General features: G+C 46.8%; 1 protein-coding gene across 6 annotated transcripts in view; it reads right to left on the bottom strand.

Moving 5' to 3' along the window:
* The window catches only part of KALRN (kalirin RhoGEF kinase), a 1,626,736-nt gene that overhangs the window by 725,848 nt on the left and 876,672 nt on the right, over positions 1-24,216 (bottom strand). For all 6 annotated transcript variants that reach the window (XM_086957084.1, XM_086957086.1, XM_086957088.1 and 3 more), the window contains exon 11: positions 14,579-14,770. In XM_086957084.1, the coding sequence (XP_086813210.1) occupies positions 14,579-14,770 (192 nt within the window). The remainder of the gene's footprint in view (positions 1-14,578; positions 14,771-24,216) is intronic.

The raw sequence follows: 24,216 nt of genomic DNA, 5'->3' as shown, positions 1-24,216 counted from the left end.
TGAGCTAAGGTTAATTTTGTGACTTTCAGGGTTCTTTTGGGGGACCCACCCCAAATTAAAATTCAATGTTGTACAATTATGATAAATAAGCAGTGCTTAATTTGGAAAAGATCAGTTCCGGGCTCGATGTTTTGCTTAGAAATGGCACTATTGTAGGTTAGGATGCCAAATATCAAGACTGCAAAGTTTGGATTTCACTTAATGCCACTTTAATTCACCAGTACACTCACCCTGACTCTTTACCTCACTCTTGCATGTTCCTTTTTCATCCCTGTCCTCTCCATTTGTCACTGTTCTCCAGTCTTCGTCTTCCTTTCCTACTTTTGTCTTGTTTTTCTCTTGCTCTGGATCCTTGTGGTACCATAAGTGCTGGTTCCCAAAAAGGGGCGCTGGTGCACCGCTACAACCACTGCTCAAATTAATCACTAGGATTGGCTGGTAGATCTATTGATGGTTTGGATGACAGATTTTTAGATTGGTTGCTTTTTCAGTAGACTACTAGGTAGAGAAGCTGATGGAGAGACTGGCTGCATATGAAAACACTGATCAGACAGATAGTTGCAGGAAAGTGGAGTATTATGTTGTGTGGGGGTTAAACTTTACCATGTAGTATACTCACCATAACCCAAAGACAGCCCCTGGATTCACACTAATAAATCATTAGCTCAGTCCTGGTAGTGTGGCAAAGAACAGTCAGGCTTTACTAGAGGAACGTGTGTTAAGCTTTTCAGAGTACCAACTTGGACGATGAGTAATTGACATGACTCGAGCGAAATCCGAGACCAATTAATAAAAATGGAGTGTATTTTTATCTTAATTTAGACACCTAAACAAATGGAATAGCATTCGTATAACCGGAGTTATAGATTTCTGAAGCAATATAAAATCAGTACAGAATAATACAGTGAAACGTCATCACTGCAGTCAATGGGAAAAACCACTAGTGACAATTGGTCACTTGCAGGTCGAGTTGCATGGTACCCTTGCAGGGTGAAGGTGATGCAGGCCCCAGGACCAGGCCACAACCATCAGTTCAAGTTTACCCGGCCCCAGGAGCTCGGTTGCAGAGTTGTCCTGGGTGTCCCTGGTGCTGAACAGGAGCCACGGGAGAGCTGCTTTTACCACTGAAATGGTGTTGCGGGGAAAAAGATGCAAAATCACAATTAAGTGGTTGCAGACGTCAGCTGAAGGTCGGATGGAGTTACTGCTTGATGCAGTGTTGAGTAATGGGGTCAGCTACTGGACTGGTGGCTAATAAGCCTTGGTGTTAAGTAAAGCATGAAGTTACTTTGACGTCTGGTGATCCAGGGGGAACTCAACAGCTACCTGTAACTCTGTGGAAGGCAGGACTATAGTTCCCACAATGCACTAGACCAACTGGATTTGTGCAATCCCTGGGAGGGCATGATGGCCAGAGATTCTTCAGATCATGAGCCTTGTTTTACCTGCAGCTTGCAGGGGATTAGTGCCACCAGTCCAGGGAAGTCTGAGTGTGCTCCAGGGTTCCATAGAGGTCCCTCTGTCTGAGGGAACTGAGAGATAGCCTAGGACGAGTCTCGATCAGGCAGTGCCAAGAGCGTTGCCAAAGGTGCAGGGTATCCCTCTTTTGCTTTGTGCAAGTGTTACTGTGGCTGACACAGGTTTCTTTCTCCTATTTGATGCAGGTTGTTCAAAACTAAGGTTATGGTGTTCGGGTTTGCCTTAAATCCTGGAGTTAGGGGTGTGGGAGTAATTTGCCAATGGGCTGCTAGTCCCTGCAGCAAGTCTGCCCCGGAGGAGACCACATCCAGGGGCGTGGGTAGGGAGCGTTGGTCACCTTTACTAATCAGAACTCTCCATTCTGCAACTTCTAATGATGACAGAAATCTGATTTTAGTGTACAGACTATGCTGCTCACCCTCGAGTTGTGGCTAGCCTTCTGTTATGTTATGTTATGTTAAATAAATTTCTAAGGCGCGACTAACACCGTTAGGTTTCTTGGCGCCACAAAGGAGAGAGCGGATGAAAAAACCGGAGAGACCAGTTATTTGTAGGATTCAATGAAAAGAAAAGTTTTAAGGGAGGATCTGAATTTGGGGTACGGAGTGGACAACCTAAGAGGAAGGGGGAGGGAGTTCCAAAAAGTGGGGGCCAAAAAGGAAAACTTAAGGCCGCCATGTTTCTTCCTCTTGTATCTAGGAATTGATAACAAGGCCAATTGGGAAGACCGGAGAGTGCGAGGGGGGACATAGGGGTGGAGGAGGGAGGAGACAAAGAGGGGACCCTGACCGGCAAGGGATTTGGAGATGATGCAACCCAGCTTGAATTTACAACGGGCAGCTACCGGGAGCCAGTGGAGGCTTTTTAAAAGGGGGCTGACGTGTTGATCTCTTGGTAGACAGTGGATCAGGCGGGCAGCCTCGTTCTGGATCAGCTGCAGCCGCCTGAGTTGGTAAGCTGGAATGCCTACATAGAGCGCATTGGCGTAGTCGAGCCTCGAAATGACTAGCGCCAACAGAGCCAAGATGAGGGCCTCGGAAGTAAGTAGCCGGGAGATTTTCCGGATTTTCCTTAATTGAAAGTGGCTAGAGGAGACTACCGCGCTAATCTGGGGCGTCATAGAAAGGTCACTGCAAATGGCGACTCCCAGACTTTTGGCACAGTTAGCAGGGCTGGGTGGACTGCCGAGGCTAACAGGCCAGAAGGAAGAGTCCCAGGGGTTGGCGGGACCCCCGACAAGGACCAGCTCGGTCTTGTCGGGGTTGAGCTTCAGATGATTTGAGCTCATCCAGTTGCTAATAAAGCAGAGGGTATTTTGGAAGGTGGAAATGGATTCAGCAGAGGAATCAATGTTGAAAATTAATTGTATGTCATCCGCGTAATTGAACGCAGTGACATTGAACTGTCGAAGGGCACGGATAAGTGGGGAAAGATACAAATTAAAAAGGAGGGGGGAGAGGGAAGAACCCTGTGGGACGCCACAGGTCAATTTGACCTGGGAGGCAGAAAACTGGGATAGCCTGACAGCTTGATGGCGTTGGGTCAGGAAGGAGCGGACCCAGGCCAGGGCGGTGCCCCGGATGCCGGCCTCCTCGACACGGTCGACCAAAATATCATGGTCGACCGTGTCAAAGGCGGCCGACAGATCCAGGAGGACCAGAGCCTGGCAGATGTTAGCGTCCGCTCCACTGCGCAGTTCCTCCATGACAGAAAGAATGACTGCTTCTGTGGAGTGCGCGGGTCTGAATCCAGCCTGCTGAGGGTCCAACACACTAGAGTCTTCCACAAAGGAGCTAAGAGTATGAGTGACGTGCGACTCTAAAACTTTGCTAAGAAAAGGGAGAAGGGAGATTGGGCGGTAGTTGCTCATGATGGTGGGGTCTGCCGAGGGTTTTTTTAGAATGGCAACCACCTCGGCCTGTTTGAAGGATCCAGGAACCTCCCCCGTAATCAAGGAATTGTTCAAAAGAGCAAGGGGGGGGGGTCTGGACAGGAGGTTAAAGCTTCTCGAAGAACCGAGGGGGGGCAACAGTCGCTGGGAGAGCCAGAGGAAACTCTGTGAAGGAGTGACAAAAGTTATCCTTTGAGATAGGGGGGATATGAGTGAGAGTGTGAGTGTGAGGATGGCTGGGAGCACAGAAAGATGTGGGGACAAGTGGAGCTGAAGTGGAGAGGCTGGTTTTGATTTTGATGATTTTGTCCATGAAAAATTGGTTAAGGGAGTCGCACAGGGACTGGGAGGGAAGGGGGGCAAGAGTGACTCTTTCCGGGTTAGATAATTCATCCACAATGGAAAAGATGTCTTTAGACTTATTGGAGGAATTCAGAATTTTACTTGAAAAATAACATGATTTGGCCACTGTAATTGCTTTCTTGTACTCCTTCAACCGAGACGAGAAAATCTCTTTTGATTTGGGGGAGTAACCCCGGCGCCAGCGTCTCTCTGCCTGGCGGAGGCTGAGTTTTTGTGCGCTGAGCTCAGCGGTAAACCACCTTTGGGCATCATGTCTGCGTCTCGTCTTGACCGATTTTAAAGGTGCCACAGAGTCGGCCGCAGAGGTGAGCCAGTGTGTAAGGGTTTCGGACTGAAGGTCAGTGGAGATGGTAGTGCCAGTGGGGAGTGGGGACGATGAGCTCAGAAGGGCAGTGAATTCCTTAAGATCGGCTTTGTTCCAGTTGCGTGCCAGGAAATTGGACTGGCGGGCAGCAATAATAGGGGAAGACATAGCTAAAGTAAAAGTAATGAGATGGTGATCAGACCAGAGACAGGGGAGAATGAGGGGGACAGAAATAACAAGGGAGGTGGTCCACACTTGATCCAGAATATGGCCTTTAACATGCGTTGGTGCATGTATGTGTTGGGTGCAGTTGAGACTCAGCATTAGATCAGAGAAGGCGCGTGAGTCAGAAGTTTCATGGATGTCTGACGGCCAATAATTAAAGTCGCCCAGGACCAAGACCTTGGAATTGCTAATGGTAAGCTGGGTGATCAGGTCGCCAAACTGAGCAGAAAAGTTAGGCATGGGTTGAGGGGGACGGTATATCAGCACACAAATGAGCGAGGACCCGGGCTGCTCCAGTCTTAATACGAGACAGTCGGTCGAGGTGATGCTAGGAGAGAGCACTGGGGAAAACCTAATAGGGTGCCTGATGATGGCTGCAACACCGCCGCCCGCTTTACCAGTGGGGCGGTTGGTTTGCAGAATGTAATAGCCTGAGGGAATGGCTGCCAGGATATCTGGAGACGAGTCGTCTGTGAGCCAGGTCTCGGTCAGGAACAAGATGTCAGGCTGTTCCGAATCCAGAAGATGGAATATTTCTGATTGGTGGCAGACCAGAGACCGGGTGTTGAGGTACGTCACTGACAATGGGGGGGTAAGGGAGCATGAGGGTGACGAGGTCCGGCCCTTAAGGCCCGGAGCAGGTGAACAGTTGGAGGGCAAAAATGTATACATCTCCTGGACCAACTAATTTCCTGCCTATCTGGGTGCAAATGTGCCTGGAGCAAGGGGAGGGTTGTTTCCTCCTCTAGGAGTCAGCCCTGGTGCATAACAGAGGCTCACCACCTTGATGTGCCACTTCACTAGCCAGCTTGGGAGGAAGAAGATGTGAACTCCTTCCTGTCCAAGCATTTGTTCCTGACTGCTAGGAGTGATCACACTGCCTGGCAGGACGTCAGATTCCTGTCTTGGCAGCAGCAAACAAGGGAAACTAGGGTTTTCCAGCCACAGCACAAAGAAACTAGGGCAACCAGGTAGTTACCCGAGTGCTTGCCACATCACCCTCGACACGAGATTTGTGTCAGGGGTGAGAAGGAATGTTATTTGAGATTAAACAATGTATTTAAGCGATACTATAATGGAGCTGCCAACCTTGGGTTTGCCCTGGTGCCAGGTCATGTAATCCTCTGGAATGTCTACCATTTGTAGTGTTCTAATGGTAAATGCACTATAAGGTCAATAAACTTGCACTTACATCTCAACGCCTTTTAAATAATGCACCCTGCCTCCTGCGGTTTAGGAGGCCTTCCTTAGAGGTGACTGGCATATATCGAGCTAGTGCATTGACTTTGCCACACATGGTGAGGGTAAAGTCACGTTCCAGCCGTTTGCATTGCTCCTGCAGTCTAAAACGTCAGGACTGCTGTCGGTAGTTTATTTGGGTCACGCAGATTGGCACAAACAGTGCTCCATGCCCTTTACCACCCATGCTCTGGGTACCACTGGTACTATATACTATGTACTTATAAGGGGGGTAAAGTCGTTGTCAATTGGGATTGCCAATTCACACAGCAGTTTTAGGGAGAGGGTATTGGCTTTGGGTAGCAGTGCCCTATCGAATCATACCCATCAGCATTGCAGCAAAAAGGGAGAGGGTGACCATACAAAAGACAACACTTTTCGATAATAATAAGATAATCAAATAGAGAGTGTGTGTGTGTGTGTGCGTCTGTAAAGAAAGAGAGAGAGTGATACATACAGTTATAAGTGCTATAAAGTAATATAAAGCAACAGATCTACTGACAGAACAACAATTATTTCTCTCACTACAAACACTGGCGCTCTTTAGAACTAAAATTCAACCGTTTCTTTCTCGGACTCTGGATTTTGAAGCCTCCTTCTCGTCTCTGAAGATGAATACTGAGATGACCTTATCCCAAATGATTTAAAATTGTTTGCTTTTATAATTCTTGTCATTAAAGGTATGCTGGGGATGTGAACAGACTTGCCCTGACTGGTTCCTCATATACTTCCCACATCAGACAAGTCAGCAGAAATACATTATGAAACCATAACAGACAGACACAAAAAAAGAAAAGAAACTGAGCAGGGGCGGCTCCTCCGCTATGGTGGAGGAGCGTCGCCCCACTGCTCTCAGAGTAGCAAAAATAAAATGATAATATGTTAATATTTTGTTTTTTGTAGCTGCTAAGTTGGGTTAGGGTGGGTGGGGCTGACGGCACAGTGGGAGGAGTGGTTTGCACACTCCCTAAGTGCATAGAACTGTTTAGCCGGCCCTCTTGGGCAGACCAAACAGTCATGCGCACTTTGCATGTTCCCCACCAGGCTGCATTACACAGCCCGGTGAGGAACATGCAAAGCCTACCTGTCCCCATTTTAGCATCAAACCACAGTGCTCAAACCAATCACAACACTGCATTGCAGCACTGTGACTGGCTATGGGGAGCTGGGGGCTTCCTGCTACCAGGACTACAGGAAGAAGGAAGCTGAACAAAACGAGGAGAGGTGGCAGCCGGCGAAAGGTAAGTGGCATTTTTTTTTTATTCCCACCCCGTCCCTCTGCTGCTGGTCCCCGCCAGCCGCTACTGATCCTGAGGTGATCATATGGCGATTTCTTGTGAAATATTCCCTTTCCGTATTTAGTCTGGTGTGTGTGTGTTGTGGAGTGCATTGTACACCAGGGTTTTATTCAATTTTAACTTAATCAAACAATAACTAGCCACTACCAGCATCCAGGTATACAACGTTTGAGTGCATTTTCCTTAATGCGCTGTGGTCGATTGGGCTCCTCTACCAAGTCATCCAACGTTTAATAGCCAGAGTGGATACACCTGCGGCTAGGCGACTCCACCGGAAAAGCAACCTTCTGTTGCAATTTCTGCAAACAAACAAGGTCACTGAAATGTTCCTCCAGGAAAGGGGTACGCTGGTAGTGTCTACATACAGTATCCCTCACATGCTAGGCATGTTTGCAACATGCCCAGCACACTGTACTTCTCTTTCTATGAAGGGTCATCGCCCCTTCGGCAGCAGTTTGTCATGAAGTCACCTTGATCAGACATGGTGCCAGGTCATTCTTTCTACTCTTGGCGGCTCCTCCACCAATAGGTGTGGTTGTTACCGTATTCAGCCTCAGCCAACATACATACATCTGTGAGATAAGGAGAATCAGGCATTTCATTACATTATGCAGGGGGCTGGGGCATTAATTTCCGTTACACCACTGGAGTGCCCCGACAGGGCGCAAGTGAAGCCAAGAGAATTCCTGGGTGCATTTGAAGTATACTGGTTTGAGATTGTGAGTAAATGCCAGGAAACATGGCCCCAGGTGGAAGGATCCCACACAAGCGCCTTAGGACAGGGGACAATTGGAGAGAGCGCCTTTTAGAAGGACATCCCCTGAAAGACCACTCTCGAGCGTATTCTGGGAGTGCCCCACTCAGAAAAAGTGCCTCAGTGACAAAGCTTACCTTAGGGCCTGAGAGGGTGCAGGACCTTGAGACTTCCCCTGAGAGAGGTGTTTTGGCTCTAGGGGTGTTGCTGAGCGAACATTACCATGAAAGCAAATGGATCCCTCAGCGAGTTTGTGACACACTGGCCTTGAGAGAAAGGCACAAAGTGTTCCCGAGTGATGCAAGACAGAGCGTAAGAGAGCGCCTGGAAATCACCAGAGTGCCCAATGGAACGCATTTTGGCCCTTATAAACAAAATAATGGCTAATCACATTAGCAGCCAGGCCAAAGAGAGGGCTCAATTGGGCAAGTAGGGGACACCGAGAGATCCCAGAGCTTTCTTGGAGTGATCCTGCAAGGGGCAGGAAGGTAGCTTGCTAGAATTAACCCAGTCTCCAACAGCATGTCACTTGCACTGAAGCAGATCCCGCCCTGGGGCCCTGGAAGGGCTCTGTAGATAAAAGAGTGCTCTCTGTAAACATGTGTGCCATGAACACAGGACATTAGCGTCCTGCAACAGTAAACTAACTGCGGGAGACGCAACAAAAATGTGAAGTATGCGTTAATGACGCTCATCAATGCCACCCGTCTGATGCCCCGCCCATTTATCTGACTCACTCCTTATCGCCTTGTTGTGTCCCTAACTTCAAAGGAAACCATAAAGCAGAAGCATATTTTGCATTGCCCTGTCTCCCAAAAAGCCTTTAATTTCCAAAACACAAAAAAACGATGACTGGACATATGTGGTCCATTTCAATACAAATGTTTATGCCATGGAACTGAAAATAAATGAGGCCCAATAAGTCGTATTCAATGCAACTGTACTAATAAACACATTCACACACTTATTACTACTAGCACAGAGGTCAAACTACGGTTTATTGCCTCAGCAGAGTGAGCTGGAATTAAGAAAACTACCGAACAGAATGCACAGTACAATTCCATCACACACTACAATTACACAATTACTCAAATGTTCACCAAGGCTTTCTTTGCCTCTCCCGGGTCATTGTATTGTTTTGTATTGTAATTGCATTTGTATAGCGCTTACTACCCTGACAAGGCGTCAAAGCGCTTTTTTGGCAAGTAGCACGCAGCTCCGGGATTTAGAGGATTAGTGTTGAATTAGTATAGTGAAACATGCAAGTACATTTTAAGTGGTGGATATGTTAGTCAGTTATTTGGATTCGGAAGGATAGCAAAACGATAGAATAGGAAAGAAGGTTTGTATTTATATAGCGCTTCGCTTCTAACCCCTGATGGGGTGTTGAATCGCTTGTTTTGGCGAGTAGCACGCTACTCCGGAAACCCATAAAGGATTAGTGGTGAATTAGTATGGTGAAATATGAAAGTAATTTGAGTGGTGGATATTAGTCAGTTATTTGGAGTGAGAAGGATAGTGGAGGGATAGGAGGGAAAGAAATGTTTGCATTCATATAGCGCCTGTTACCCCTGATGGGGTGTTGAAGCGCTTTTCTGGCGAGTTGCAGGCTACTCCAGAATCCATAAGGGTTTAGTGTTGAAAAGGGTCACGGCCCTCCACAGACTCAACACTGGTAATAAATAGCATGTGACTTTCTGTGCATCTGTACATATACTATAAATACTCATAAGCGTTTGGAAAAACAGCTACAATAACAATTAAGTTGCAGCCTCAGCGCAGCACTTTAACCATGCTTCTGTTGGCATGGATGCGGCGGGCATCCCACGTCCCTATTCTTTCTGTAGGAGAGCATCGCAGATCTTGCGGACAATCGATTGCCATCTACATAACCAGTGACGTGACTAAGTCAGTTAACGCTCGATGCACACATTGGCTGTCCAGAAGTTCAAATCGTAACAACGCTACCACACCCTTCTACAGTTGAAAAATTCAATACAATTAGATTTGGTAACAAACACTTCTATTTCAGTCCTTAAAAAAGGACAAACGCGACGGTACGCAACTGTTCTCATTTAGATCAGCTATGTAAGTATAATAGAGTGATTGACCAAGTTCGGGAGTCACCCGTCAGCAGGTGCGCTGACAACTGAACTACAAACTAGTGATTCCATTAAAAAAAAAGGTATTGCAGCCTTCCGCCAAATACCTAGATGGGTTATGTAGGTATAAATGTAGGTGCGCATTTCTATCATTGGCCCATTTTGCCGAGCTCGTATAGGGTGTCCCTCTCAAAGATATCCTTCTCAATCCAAATAACGGACAAACGTATCCACCACTCAAATTACTTTCCTATTTCATTATCCTAATTTACCACTAATCCTTTATGGATTCCGGAGTAGTGTGCTAGTCGCCGAAAAAGCGCTTCAACACCCCATCAGGGGTAGCAAGCGCTATATAAATGCAAAAAAAAAATCCAACTGTGAAGTAGTGTGGCTCACTGGTTAGAGGCGGCAGACCCGAGAGCAGAGGACGGCCCGGGACCAGGGTTCGATTCCCGGCGCGGCAGGTTTCTGGACCAGGGTCAGCGGACTCGATAATTCTCTCGCCTCGGTGCCCACTCTGATCAGCGATCACACTCGGCAACTCTGGGCATTAGCTTGCCTCATCTTCACTAACGGCCCCCCCAGACCGCCGGGGATGCCTGGTCTCACCCTGGAGATACCCATTAAGGGACCATCTCTCAGGGAAGCCAGGAAGGGTTTCGCAGCGGTCGAAGCGCCTTGGGACCCTACGGGTAAGTAGTGCGCTATATAAATGCCTATACATTTACATTTACACTTCTATCCATTCACTATCCTTCTGAATCCAAATAACTGACTAACATATCCACCACTCAAATTACTTTCATATTTCACTACACTAATTCACCACTAATCCTTTAAGGTTCCGAAGTAGCATGGTACTCGCTGAAAAAGAGCTTTGATGCCTCATCGGGGGTAGTAAGCGCTACATAAATGCAATTACAATACAAAACAATATGAACACCACCTCCTCCTACAATACTGACCAATGCTTCAGAACTGAAACAAAACTACACAGTTAACACTACGCATGTCACCAACGCATGATACCTTATGTGAACGATTTGGGAATTGTGAAGCGAATATTTGACACTGGTGAGCCTCTTGCCACTATCTGCATTGTGTGTTGCTGCACAGTGCCTGCCCCCCTGGATTCTGTGTTGTGGCACGGCTCTGAGTGTCACCAAAAGCTGGTCTGAGATGCTAGATGCTTTGCTCCAATGTTGTGGTTGCGCTGGCTGGCCATTCTGTTCGCATGTCGCCTGTGTTTTTGTGTGTGCTGTAGTAGATGCCGTTGCGTGCAGTTCCTGCTCAGAGGGGTTACCTGTGGATGCAGCAGGCAGCCCAGAGCCGGGAGAAAGCGTGCTTGCTTGGTATGTGATGATGAGCTCCATAAACTAACACACTCATACTAACAATACAACAATAACAGTGAGTAAACCCAATGTTGCAGCTCCTGTGGTTCGTGGCTAGTTTTGTGGTTCTTTAACTGTATAACAAGGTCAAGTGGCGAAAAAATAAGAATAATTTCTGCTTATCTCTTATCTACTTTGCTTGCTGTATAGTCGTTTCTACAAAACGTCTTCGTGCTGATTCCGTGCAGTTTGCTCAGCTCTGCTTCCCCGCACGTGCTTTGAGGCTGTGCTTTAACACGGGGGCGAGCTGCACTAGGGGAAAACAAGATAACCACGGGATGCAAAACAAGCAAGCAATGCGACTCCAGTAACAGTGCAAAGGAGAGCGGCTGGTGTGAGCTCGCTGGTCAAGGCTCTGAACTCGAAGGGGCTTCCTGACTCGTTCACAAGCTCCCTGGGGTTAGTTAGGACTGCCCCTGAGAGAGAAACAATTTCATAAAACCCGGGGTAGCGCTTACGGGCTATGGAACCAGTACAGCAAAAGTCTCCTCTCTACTTCAAACACACAAAAGGTGATGGGAGGGTCCGTGCAATCACTGTAACCACTTGCAATAGCTCCGGGTTGCATTCTAGCCCGTGGTTCTTCTGCTCACCATGCCAGCTCAGTTTGGACCCAACCATATGCAAATACATCCTGGTCCTGCTCTAAAGGGAATAGTCCAGCCCAAACTGCCAGGCCAGGTCCTCTCTGAATCTGAACACAAGCAAGCCAAGAAAGATGCTGTGGTTAGACTGCAAGCATCCTCACATTACCTTCTGTGTTTGTTTGGTTTAATCTCTACTTCTACACTTAAACGAATGGCATGATTATGGTCAAATTGATTAGCTGTATACCTTATCTATTAAAATTGGGAGAGCTCGGAAACAGGCAAATGATTGACACAAGAACTATTTAAAATGGCACGAATTCACAATCTCCATTTAACTGCTAAAATGACTGCAAATGTAACAAACTGGTTAAAATATTGAGACGGACACACATTCGGGTACGTAAAATATGTTAAAAACAACTGTGTGTATCATGCAACAACTATCTCTAGAAAAGATGTCTGCAGGCACCATTCTGCAGTGCTGGTCTTGCTGGTGAAGCACATAGAATGTGTAAAGTGTGGCACTGAACCTCTGGTGGATATCTACACACCTTGTAAGAACCAAATGCACAGAAGCACGACCGGTCCCTGCTTGGTCAGAGAGCCCTCAAGCTGCCCCAAGGCGGGAGTGAGCATCCAGTCAGACCTGGTATTTTTATCAATGGCAGGCTGGACTCTTATTTCAGCATTCGTAAAAAATGTATAATAACTAAAATATTGCAATCAAAGGTTATGTAAAACCCTGGGACAGGCAGGACATCAACCACCTTATGGGGGATAGGTTGAGGGCTTTGCTCTGTATTGTGTCCGTGGGCGTTCAATGCCGAGATGTAAGGTACCCAAAGGAGGAAGGTTACTAACTGACAGGTTTATATTAACCAGCTTGGCGCGTGCCTGGTGTACAACAGGAGTCTTCCATCTTATAGAGAGGTAAGTGTATGTGTGTGTGAGCACAACAGGGAAAGGGGACCTCCTCCGCGTATGTGCGGGAGGGGAAGCAAAAGAGGATCCTTGCCTTCTGGGTATGCGTGTAAAACAGTAAAAGAGGACCCCCAACCTCCTCGGTGTGCATGTGAAACAGTGAAAGAGGACCCCCAACCTCCTCGGTGTACTTGTGAAACAATGTAAGAGGATCCCCTACCCCTCAGTGTGCTTGTGAAACAGTGAAAGAGGACCCCAACCTCCTTGCTGTGCTTTGGAAAAAGTAAAAGAGGACCCCCAACCTCCTCGGTGTACTTGTGAAACAGTGAAAGAGGACCCCCAACCTCCTCGGTGTGCATGTGAAAAAGTGAAAGAGGACTCCCAACCTCCTCGGTGTACTTGTGAAACAATGAAAGAGGACCCACTACCCCTCAGTGTGCTTGTGAAACAGTGAAAGAGGACCCCAACCTCCTTTCTGTGCTTGTGAAAAAGTGGAAGAGGACCCCCAACCTCCTTAGTGTACTTGTGAAACACTGAAAGAGGACCCCCAACCTCCTTGTGTGCATGTGAAAAAGTGAAAGAGGACCCCCCAACCTCCTCGGTGTGCTTGTGAAACAATAAAAGAGGACCCCCTACCCCTCAGTGTGCTTGTAAAACAGTGAAAGAGGACCCTCAAACTCCTTGCTGTGCTTGTGAAACAGTGAAATAGGACCCCAACCTCCTTGCTGTGCTTGTGAAACAATAAAAGAAGACCCCCTACCCATCAGTGTGCTTGTGAAACAGTGAAAGAGAACCCCAACCTCCTCGGTGTGCTTATGAAACAATAAAAGAAGAGCCCCTACCCATCAGTGTGCTTGTGAAACAGTGAAAGAGGACCCCAAACTCCTTTCTGTGCTTGTGAAAAAGGACCCCCAACCTCCTCTGTGTACTTGTGAAACAATGTAAAAGGACCCCCTACCGCTCAGTGTGCTTGTAAAACAGTGAAAGAGGACCCCAACCTCCTCAGTGTGCTTGTGAAACAGTGAAAGAGGACCCCAACCTCCTCGGTGTACTTGTGAAACAGTGAAAGAGGACCCCAACCTCCTCAGTGTGCTTGTGAAACAGTGAAAGAGGACCTGAAACTCCTCAGTGTGCTTGTGAAACAGTGAAAGAGGACCCCAACCTCCTCGGTGTACTTGTGAAACAGTGAAAGAGGACCCCAACCTCCTCAGTGTGCTTGTGAAACAGTGAAAGAGGACCCCAACCTCCTCAGTGTGCTTGTGAAACAGTGAAAGAGGACACCCAACCTCCTCGGTATACTTGTGAAACAATGAAAGAGGACCCCCTACCCCTCGGTGTGCTTGTAAAACAGTGAGAGGACCCCCAACCTCCTTGTGTGCATGTGAAAAAGTGAAAGAGGAAACCCAACCTCCTCGGTGTGCTTGTGAAACAATGAAAGAGGACCCCCTACCCCTCGGTGTGCTTGTAAAACAGTGAGAGGACCCCCAACCTCCTTGCTGTGCTTGTGAAACAGTGAAAGAGGACCCCAACCTCCTCGGTGTACTTGTGAAACAGTGAAAGAGGACCCCAACCTCCTCAGTGTGCTTGTGAAACAGTGAAAGAGGACACCCAACCTCCTCGGTATACTTGTGAAACAATGAAAGAGGACCCCCTACCCCTCGGTGTGCTTGTAAAACAGTGAGAGGACCCCCAACCTCCTTGTGTGCATGTGAAAAAGTGAAAGAGGAAACCCAACCTCCTCGGTGTGCTTGTGAAACAATGAAAGAGGACCCCCTACCCCTCAGTGTTCTTGTAAAACAGTGAAAGAGGACCCCCAAACTCCTTGCTGTGCAAGTGAAATAGGACCCCAACCTCCTTGCTGTGCTTGTGAAACAATAAAAGAAGACCCCCTACCCATCAGTGTGCTTGTGAAACAATGAAAGAGGACCCCAACCTCCTCGGTGTACTTGTGAAACAAAGTAAGAAGACCCCCTACCCCTCAGTGTGCCTGTGAAACAGTGAACGAGGACCCTTACCTCCTTGGTGTGCGTGTGGAAGAGCACCGACATGTCGAGCAGGAGCTTGCGCTGCTCCACGCGCCTCACGAAGTCCTGGATCCGCACCTCCAGGTGCCGCGCCGCCTTGTAGATCTCCTCGGGGTCACATTCCCCCGTCTGCGCCAGCTGCTCGGCCGCCTCCAGCAGCTTGTCGGCATTGGTGTAGGTGTTCTGCGAGAGGCAAAGCAGAGAGGGGGTGAGTCGGGACGGTGGCAGCGAGGCTCCTCACAACAGCGCGCAGGCTCCCTCTCCGGCGCGGGAGCCCGCGCCGCGCGCGCTTTCTCCAAGCACTATAGACCTCTGCGCATCGCAGCAAATCAACCCTTCCAGCGCCACGACAACCTCCTCGCGGGGCAGCGAGCGCTGCTCCGCCCCGCCAGCTGAGGAGCAGGAATGCGCACTTGTCTACCTCCCCAGCTCCTGGAAGCCTCAGGGATGAGGCAGCAGGCTTCATTCAGACGCCGCTCAGGGCGCCTCGGAGGGTGGGACTAGGCACGGAGGAGCTACATGCTACGGATGTTATCAACACAGGAGTCTTGAACAGCTCAGTGCGATGTCTGCGCAAAGCTATTCCTGAACAGCCCAACTTCACGCCACACAGCGCCGAACACGGAAGAATGCTGTCAGTACAACACATCATCATTTACAACGCAGACTGAGTGATAACCCGGTAATATTTCATATTATCCATTTGACACGATATGCGATGTAAACATTGACTATGCGTTAACACAGCATAATGTAGCATTAAATCATTTCAACAAATGTAAGCATAAACTTCTCAGCCGCTCCCTAACGTAAACAGCCGGGAGGAATGTATTAGCCAGACATCCTCTGATCAGCACATGTAAACAATGGAGTACAATGTTTGTTCACGTGATCAAGGCGTCACGGCCAGCTTCATGGCGGCACATACTTCTCATACGGTTCATGTATCTATTCGAAGTAACGCCCCAAAGCACTGGGTGGAGGCTGCGCGCGCGCGTCTATATCTACAACACCCAACAATCGGCGCCACTGGAATTATGCGGCAGGGAAGGGCCAAATTATGCTGCAAGAAAAGGCGAATTATGCGGCATAATGCGCCATATTTTGTTATTGTATTACTTCATTATTTCGTCACTTTTAAACTTGGTAACAGTATGAGCAGTACGTGCGCCTCATTAGTACCAGGTTAACACCCAAATATAGAAATAAGCAACAGAAAAGTGGCAAGTCCAGCTTTGCAAAGGTTCATTCGACATCGCAGCAACATGTGCCTCTGCATTTTTACTAACTTTTGACCCACTGAGCTAAAAACATTTTTTTTGTTAAAATCTGCAGATTATACAGCAGATGCTGATTTATGTGGCAAATCTATAACTATGCAAAAATTACATTGGCCGCATAATTCCAGTGGCTGTGCCAATAACGTATTGTGCCACTGTATATTCTGTGTTCCTGGGTTGCCAGGCAGGGCCATTACCTAATGCGACGGTGTCATTTCAATCAACTTGGAAAGATGAAAAAATTGTATTCTAGCTCAAACGGTTGAAAAGTTAGTAAAATTGCAGCGATACGTGTTACCACGCAGTGGAAGGTCCCTTGAAAAGGTTGACTTCTCACCTTTCTATTGCTTATTGCTATGTTTATGTGTTTAACCAAGGTGCAACCCATGCCCAGATAGTGTTAATAAGTGTAAAAATGACGAAATAATGGAGTACAATAATAAAGAAGTACAATAAAAAAAATCTGCTGTATTACACTGCATAATTTAGTCAAACCTGCTGCATAATTTGTCCATCTCCTGCTGCATAATGCTGCATAATTCCAATGGCCTTGTCAATGCCAGATGCTATCCTTAAGCATCCCCCACCCCAGTGCTAACACTATGCCTCGCTATAGCCTGACACTAACCCATGACCTAACCACAGTACTAAACCATTATTGCCCTGAGGCTAACCCTGCCCATAACCTCTTCGCTTCAACCTAAACATAACCTTAGTCTTGAGGCCAAGCAAAATGCTAACTCAATGGTTACCTCTTACAGCGACCAAAAACTTGATGCTACCCCTAGACACATGCCACGACTCTAGGATTAAAATCGAAGTCCTTGAACCTAAGCCTTGGATGAATTAAAGTAGGCCAGGGGGTTATATGATGGAACCAAGCATGCGATTATATCGCTTGTCTTAAAAGTGCAGTCTTTACTACAACCGCGTCTTTACCATGCATGCCTTTACAATGAATTTTGTTGTGAAGGCATGATTGGTAAAGGCATATGTGTGGTAATTACTCCAGCACCCTGCCCTCAACCCTAAGACCCAGCCCCAGCACTCCAAACTACCCGGCCCCAACCCTAAAAACGAACCCAGCACCCCGGCCTGAGCCTAAACCGCCCCCAGCCCTATAAACTGCTCAACCCCCCCACCCCTGCCCAGAGCCTTAAAACCCCGCCCTGAAAACTGCCCGACACCAGCCCCCTGCCCTGGGCCTAAAACCGGGCCCTCAGCCCTAAAAAACGACCTCGACCCCAGCCCCCACCTTGAGCCTTAGGAGGTCCAGAGGAGGCTGAATCTAAGCCCGACAGTAAGCCCGGACCCTAAGGCCAGTGCTGCCCCTACAACTATCTCTAGACCAGGGTCTGAAACATGACTTTAAATATAGAAGCATTGAAAACAAATCTTCCTAATTTCTGTGCAAGTGTTCTAGAGTGTACCATGCCCTTGCTTTGATAACAATATGATAAAGTGACTTAACCTGGCACCAGAGACCTCTAAGCTGTTCAGTGAAGTTGTTTACCATGCATGCTTTTACAATGAATTTCGTTGTGAATGCATGATTGCCGAACTAATGCAAACCATGGCATCTTAGCAGAGACTGCAACAAAAGTGCAATTGAACACGTCATCAAACCTTCTATCCCCTAAGTCTCTAAGGCCTGATAGACATGTTAACATGTATGGGGCTAACTCATCGCGCACTGTATCCGATTTTGTTACTATTTTATTGAATGCTTCAATTGCTTACAAGAATTTTATATTACAGTAATTCACTAAACCTTCCACTTTATCATTTGTAGCATTAGATAGCGATTCATACCCCGGAGGGTGACTCGCAGTTAGGGGACACAGGCAGCCACTCGAAACGTTTACATTGAACCAATAATGCTAGCCACTTCCCTTGCCCTGATGACATAAAAACCCACGCCCTCGCTAGGAAGTCGTGTTTGTAGTGCAAGCCAGCACTACAACCATTAAAGACAAGGGCCACTCAGGTGGGCTAGAGAATCCGGGCCCGTGACTCGGAAAGTAGGAGTTATTGTATTGAAGTATGCTGGAAAGTAATCAGAGTGCTACCACGTCATCAACCATCCTCGTCACTTTCCTAAAGTTACAAAGATGTACTAATCTGCAGCATAGCCTCGTCACAAGAGCACCGACACCCTTCTCTGCTGCAGGCACCATGTATTCTGGAAGGAGGAACACCCCTTATAACGAACCATGCAGGAAGGTAACTCACCGTTCAAGAATATACCTCTAAACTAACATGGAAACATAAAAAAAAATGCCCCAAGAAAATAAAACAGACACCGAAAGCACACAGAGTACACATAATTTCTACCAAAAATTCCCAAAACACTAAGAAGTGGTAGAATACAACATCTTTTCATCTGACCTGGAGAAAAACTGACCAGAAGTCATAACATAGAAAGGACATTGTTTCCCTGGAATAGGAAGAGGCATTCGAGATAAGGGTGCCCAAAATACTGTCTCCACTCTCATCCAGGCCACGCTCTTTACTGCTCACCCCTCGAGGATCACTAGACGCCCAGGAGAAACCTGGGGCCCGACCTCCAACATATTTTTTGGGAAATTACAGGAATCATGAGAAGACTGGGTAATAACCATAGAGAGGACTCTGGTTTCATAATCATAGTGATAACACTAGTTTATGCTGAGGTTGTAAAGTAATTGAAAAGCAGCGTGGAGATAGTGCTCCTGTGGTATTTAGATACCTGTTCCCTTTACTTCGAGGGGTCCCCTTGACATTACTGAATCACAATCACACATCAAATAAACAAACACTGCCGGTTTGTGGGCTTTGCTATGGAAGCAAGCAATTCATGCTGTATACCAAGACAATGCGACACAGCAAGAATGAAAGAGGCACAAGAAACCAAAAATATTAACTGAGAATTCACTGATTAATCAAGGCCACTGATTCCTACAAAGTCCCAATGTTAGAAAACTTTGAATGCCAGACACCAGCCTACCATCATCAACTGTCATACACAATATTTCCAGAGACTGGGAAATTTAAACCCATCAATCGGTTACCGAGTTTTGGGAAATTCTTCTGACCCAAGAAGCATGAGACCTGTAGCAGTATTTATATTCTTTTAAATGTACATACCTCCTGATGAAATAGCTGTGTACTTGTACGAAGGGGGGGGGGCTAAAACCGTGGTGGTCTCGCCAACAAATTAATTTGTAGAAAGGCAACACATGTTCACGGTTAATAATCAATAAAAATGGTAATAAATGCAGACTTAATCATCGATCAACGATGGGAACTGATTTTGCTTTTTTGATGTGGCTAGCATAAATGCACAAAATAGCCGTATTCTTTAAACCTGTGTCTAACCCACCACAAGTATTGTGGGTCACCTGGAACTCTGGTTGGTTGTGAAATCTGCCCCAAATCTCACAAGCAATTTAAAGAATTTGCTTCTGCCCAGTGAATGCTTAAAAATAAAAGTTCTAGAAATGATTTATATTGAGGCACTTTTAATTAATTTCGTGAAAACAGAAGAAATTCTTTACATTTTATAAGGTTTTATGCTTATTTAAAATGAATAAATATTTAGTAATCTCGCTACTATCTTGAGAGAACACTAGCACGGACCAGAGTTTGAATTTAGTTATTGGCGCCTGTAAATTCTAGTCTCGAGCCCAGGAATGGTCACAGCTCAGCCTCAGCTCTAGAGAGTTGTAGCAGTGTACCCGACCAGGGTTCGATTCCCGGCGCGGCAGGTTTCTGGACCAGGGTCAGCGGACTCGATAATTCTCTCGCCTCGGTGCCCACTCTGATCAGCGATCACACTCGGCAACTCTGGGCATTAGCTTGCCTCATCTTCACTAACGGCCCCACCAGATCGCCGGGGATGCCTGGTCTCACCCTGGAGATACCCATTAAGGGACCATCTCTCAGGGAAGCCAGGAAGGGTTTCGCAGCCGTCGAAGCGCCTTGGGACCCTACGGGTAAGTAGTGCGCTATATAAATGCCAATACATTTACATACATTTACAATACATTTACATTTACTCTGATCAGCGTTTACACTCGGCAACTCTGGGCATTAGCTTGCCTCATCTTCACTAACGGTTCCACCAGACCGCCGGGGATGCCTGGTCTCACCCTGGAGATACCCATTAAGGGACCATCTCTCAGGGAAGCCAGGAAGGGTTTCGCAGCGGTCGAAGCACCTTGGGACCCTCCGGGTAAGTAGTGCGCTATATAAATGCCTATACATACATACATACATACATACACACTCGTATACCGCCTAACATAGGTCAGAGAGGTATCTAGTCAGTGGCTGCAGTAGACTCGGGATACCTTAGACTAAAGCATGCATTTGGATACAGTTGTACTCAGGCAGTGGCAGCAGTACAATTCGGGAACTCCAGTGTAGAGTCTGCCATCAGCCACAATCAATCTCTAGTCAGCGCAGAAGGTGCAGTCATCGGCAGCAGTGCCTTTAGGGGTCTACTTCAAAACATAAAACCAGCCAGAGTCTAATTACACTGAGAGGCTACCTGATCTAGAGCCGAACATCGAACAAAGTCTATCCCAAGGTAGTGGCGGTACCACTGAATTCATAAGCAGTGGCCACTGTTGGGCCGGAGATGCCTTGTCTGGAGACCACTGTACGCCATGGGTTCTTGAAGCCGCCAGTGGCCGCAGTACAATCATTGAAGCAAAGCAAAGATGATGTCACTGGGCTTTGATGTTTCCCAGGTTTAATATTAAATCACCAAAAATTGGAAAAGTTGGATCCAGGGTCTGTGGTTAATGATAGATAACCTGGCAGGGTTAATTCCTGCAGCTGTGTTTCTACTTAGCCCGAAAATATCTGCGGTCTCTTTTTGCAAATACCCAGCATGAACAGAGGACAGCTTGAATTCTGTTGTCCCCTTTCTTAGGCCGTACCAATAGGGCTTGCCCTGATCAATGGGACTTTGCTCGTCAGTGGGGCCAGCATTTATCAGTGGGGTGTGCACCTGTTAGTAAGGCCTGCACCTCTCAGCAGGGCCTATGGCTACCAATGGGGTCTATACTTCTCATGGAGTCTAGCACTATCAACGAGGCATACGGCTCTACCAGGCCGCCCTACAACTTTCAACGTGACCCGCACCTACCGGTGAGGCCTGTACTTATCAACAAGGCATATGCCTCCGAATGAGACCTGCACCTATCATTTTGTCCTGAACATTTCAACAAGGTTTTCCCCTGTTAAATAGACTAGCACATGTCAAAGGGGCCATCACATCTTACACTTAGATTCAATGCATAGGCAAAAATCTTGAAAACACAATATTATGCAGGATACCAAATACAGTAAACTGCATACAGCTGCTGGTGGCAGAACAGCACACAACACTGCCCGAGACAGGGTGTCATTACTTTTAGAACACAAATATGGATGACTGTCATCGAGAACCAGGCGATGAGTGAATCTCATGTGTGTTTTTGCAGCTACTTTCTCTACGCCTTTTAGTGGCACATACTGGAGTATATTGCATTTCCAAGAGAGAGTTGCGCTTCATCGAAGTAGAAGGCAGTTTACAAGGGTTTATTAAGGCTGTGTAATACAAGGCTGTAGTCGGTCCTGACTGTCTCTCTACGGTGGCAGTTGCGATCTTTGAAGCAATAAGTCTGTCACTGGCGGTGATCCCACGCTGGGGCTGAGCTGGCCTGACAGCCGAGGTTTCAAGAATCAATCAGAAGTGCCACGACCTGACAAGCGCATCAACTGCAGAGCTCCCTTAGAGGACTGGAAAACACAACCGCAACCCACCATCCTGGCCTACAGTAGCAACGCGAAGACGCAGCACAGCCACTTCACAGCAGAAATATTTCACACGTCCTGGTATGTTACCACTGACAGACAGCTTATGACAAGCACACCTGTCGAGCTTGGTTCGTTGATGTATTATTTTTCGTCTAGGGACTAAAAGAGACTCTTACAAAAATAGCAGAAACAAACAAACAAATAAAACATAGAAAGAAAGGAAGAAAAAGGTGTGTGTACACGTGCTTCGTACACAGTAGCAACAACTTGATAGCACATTTTGCCGGCGTCACAGAATATATTTACCTGCTTGTTCTTCAATTTCTTTGTTCGTGAATAATTTTCTAGACAATCAATTTGCTCATTTTCCTGCTGTCAGACAACTCACCAAAATCATATTTTCTTCTTAACAAAGTTAAACTTTGTGCTACATTTCTATATTTCACCCAAGCGTTTGGTCTGGCCAACTACTCTGGTGCAAGCTAAAAAGCATAGGCATGCCCAAGTCATGCTAAACATAAATGTCTCAAGAACTAAAATGTTCATCACAAACAGAGAAGTCAGACCGGACTACATTCTGGCCCTACTTCTGTTCACCCTGTACACAAGTAGCGTGCACACAGAACTTCTGGGGGTCTCCTTGATTAAAGAACACAAACGTTCCAGTACTCCATTTTGCATACGATTTGGCTGCACTACCAAGAATACAAAGCGCCCTAAAGCTTCAGTTGTACAGTACAATGAAGAACATTAGTGCACCAAAAATGTCCTAAAGTTGGTCCACCAATATCCATGGTGATGATCTGGGGCCCAAAATCAAAAAGGTCACTGTGTAAACCTGCAAAAGAATCAAGCTATTGAACAAGCGAGTTTAGGTGTCTCATAGTGACACTTAGTAGCCAGATTATCATTGAAAGACCGCATGGAGAGCAGCCTATTTCAAGGCAGAGGGAGAGGCCAGATGCAGATTGACATCTGTCATGAGACATGGCAATGTGGATCCAAAAACACTTCCCTAGAAATGTTTTTCAAGACGAAATTGGAAGCATCTTATACTATGGTATAGAACACCAAAGAATCAAAGCTGCAAACTGCATACATTCTACCACCCACCAGGAGAGAACGCAAAGTTCACAGAACAACTGATGGAAATCATAACGACCAACTCTAACTCGGGCGCCAATAACATATTCCTAGGTGACTTTAACCTCCATTGGAATGACGGCGGTGATAAACTGGTCAACTCGCTTAAAGACTTCCTCAATGAGCTAAATCTTGTACAAGCTTGCAACCAACCTACTCACTCACAAGGAGCGACCTTAGACTGGATTATCTCAAGAAAGGATGAGACATCTATCCTTGCTATAGACCCATGTGACTGGTCTGACCATCACATCATAACATTCACGATACCTACAATGACAAAGGGCAGGACCGTGCAACCACGCAAGCTCAAGAAACTGATCCGAGACACAAAAGAGGCTAATACTGAACTACTGGTTGAAAGGTGTGAGAAAGACCTGAAGCCACCTAACAATAAGCAAAATGTCAATGAGCTGACGGATCACTACATAACCTCGATCGGTAATATCGTCAATGACACCATGCCCCAAAAACTGAAAAAGGTATCAGAGAAACCAAAAAATCCTTGGTTTAATGAATCATTGAATGAGGACAGGCGCAAACTGAGAATGGCCGAAAGGAGGTGGAGACAACATCCCTCCTCCCCTGAGCTGAAAGCACTCAGAAAAACAAGAAAAGAATACAACAAAAAAATAATCAACTCCAAAAAAGAATTTATCAGAGCTGAATTGGACAATGCCATAAACAGACCACGAAAACTCTTCGAGATTTTAAAACAACAGTCAAATAAACTAGCCAAAACGGTTCTAGAGAATACAAAAACTCCCATAAGCTGCGAGGAATTCTCCTCATTTTTCACGGAAAAATCTAAATTGCTTGAAGATGAACTCACAATTGCAGCAACTAACCTTAAGACACTGCCTCCACCCAGTAACGAGGCCAATATCTCACCAGAGAGTCTCCAAACTAAAAATAAGGCAAAATGGGACACATTTGAACTATACGACCAGGAAAAGATCGCCAGAACGCTGGCGGAACTTAGACCGAACAACCACTATCAAGACCCTTTACCAGGAAAGTGTGTAAGAGAAATCAGCCACACTCTAATTCCGATCTGGACCGAGATAATAAACGCCTCACTTGCACAAGGAACCCTCCCTGACTGCCTAAAAACAGGGCAGGTGATGCCCATCCTCAAAAAACCGACAGCTGATGCTACAGACCCGAACAACTATCGACCAGTGACCAACATCCCACTACTGGCTAAACTCATTGAGAAATGCGTACAGGGCCAACTAAGTCAACACATCGCTAAATTCTCGCTACTGGATGATTGCCAATCAGGTTTCAGAACTGGGCACAGTACTGAAACTGCGATCCTGCACATTGTCGATGACGCCCTACAAGCCCTAGACCGAAATCAATCCTGCCTACTGATCCTCTTAGACCTATCATCAGCATTTGATACGGTAAAGCACG

This window comes from Lissotriton vulgaris, chromosome 2_1 (genome assembly GCF_964263255.1).
Source record: "Lissotriton vulgaris chromosome 2_1, aLisVul1.2, whole genome shotgun sequence".
NCBI classification, from domain to species: domain Eukaryota; kingdom Metazoa; phylum Chordata; class Amphibia; order Caudata; family Salamandridae; genus Lissotriton; species Lissotriton vulgaris.
Note: the sequence above shows the minus strand (reverse complement) of the source record. Positions and strands in the feature narration are given on the sequence as shown.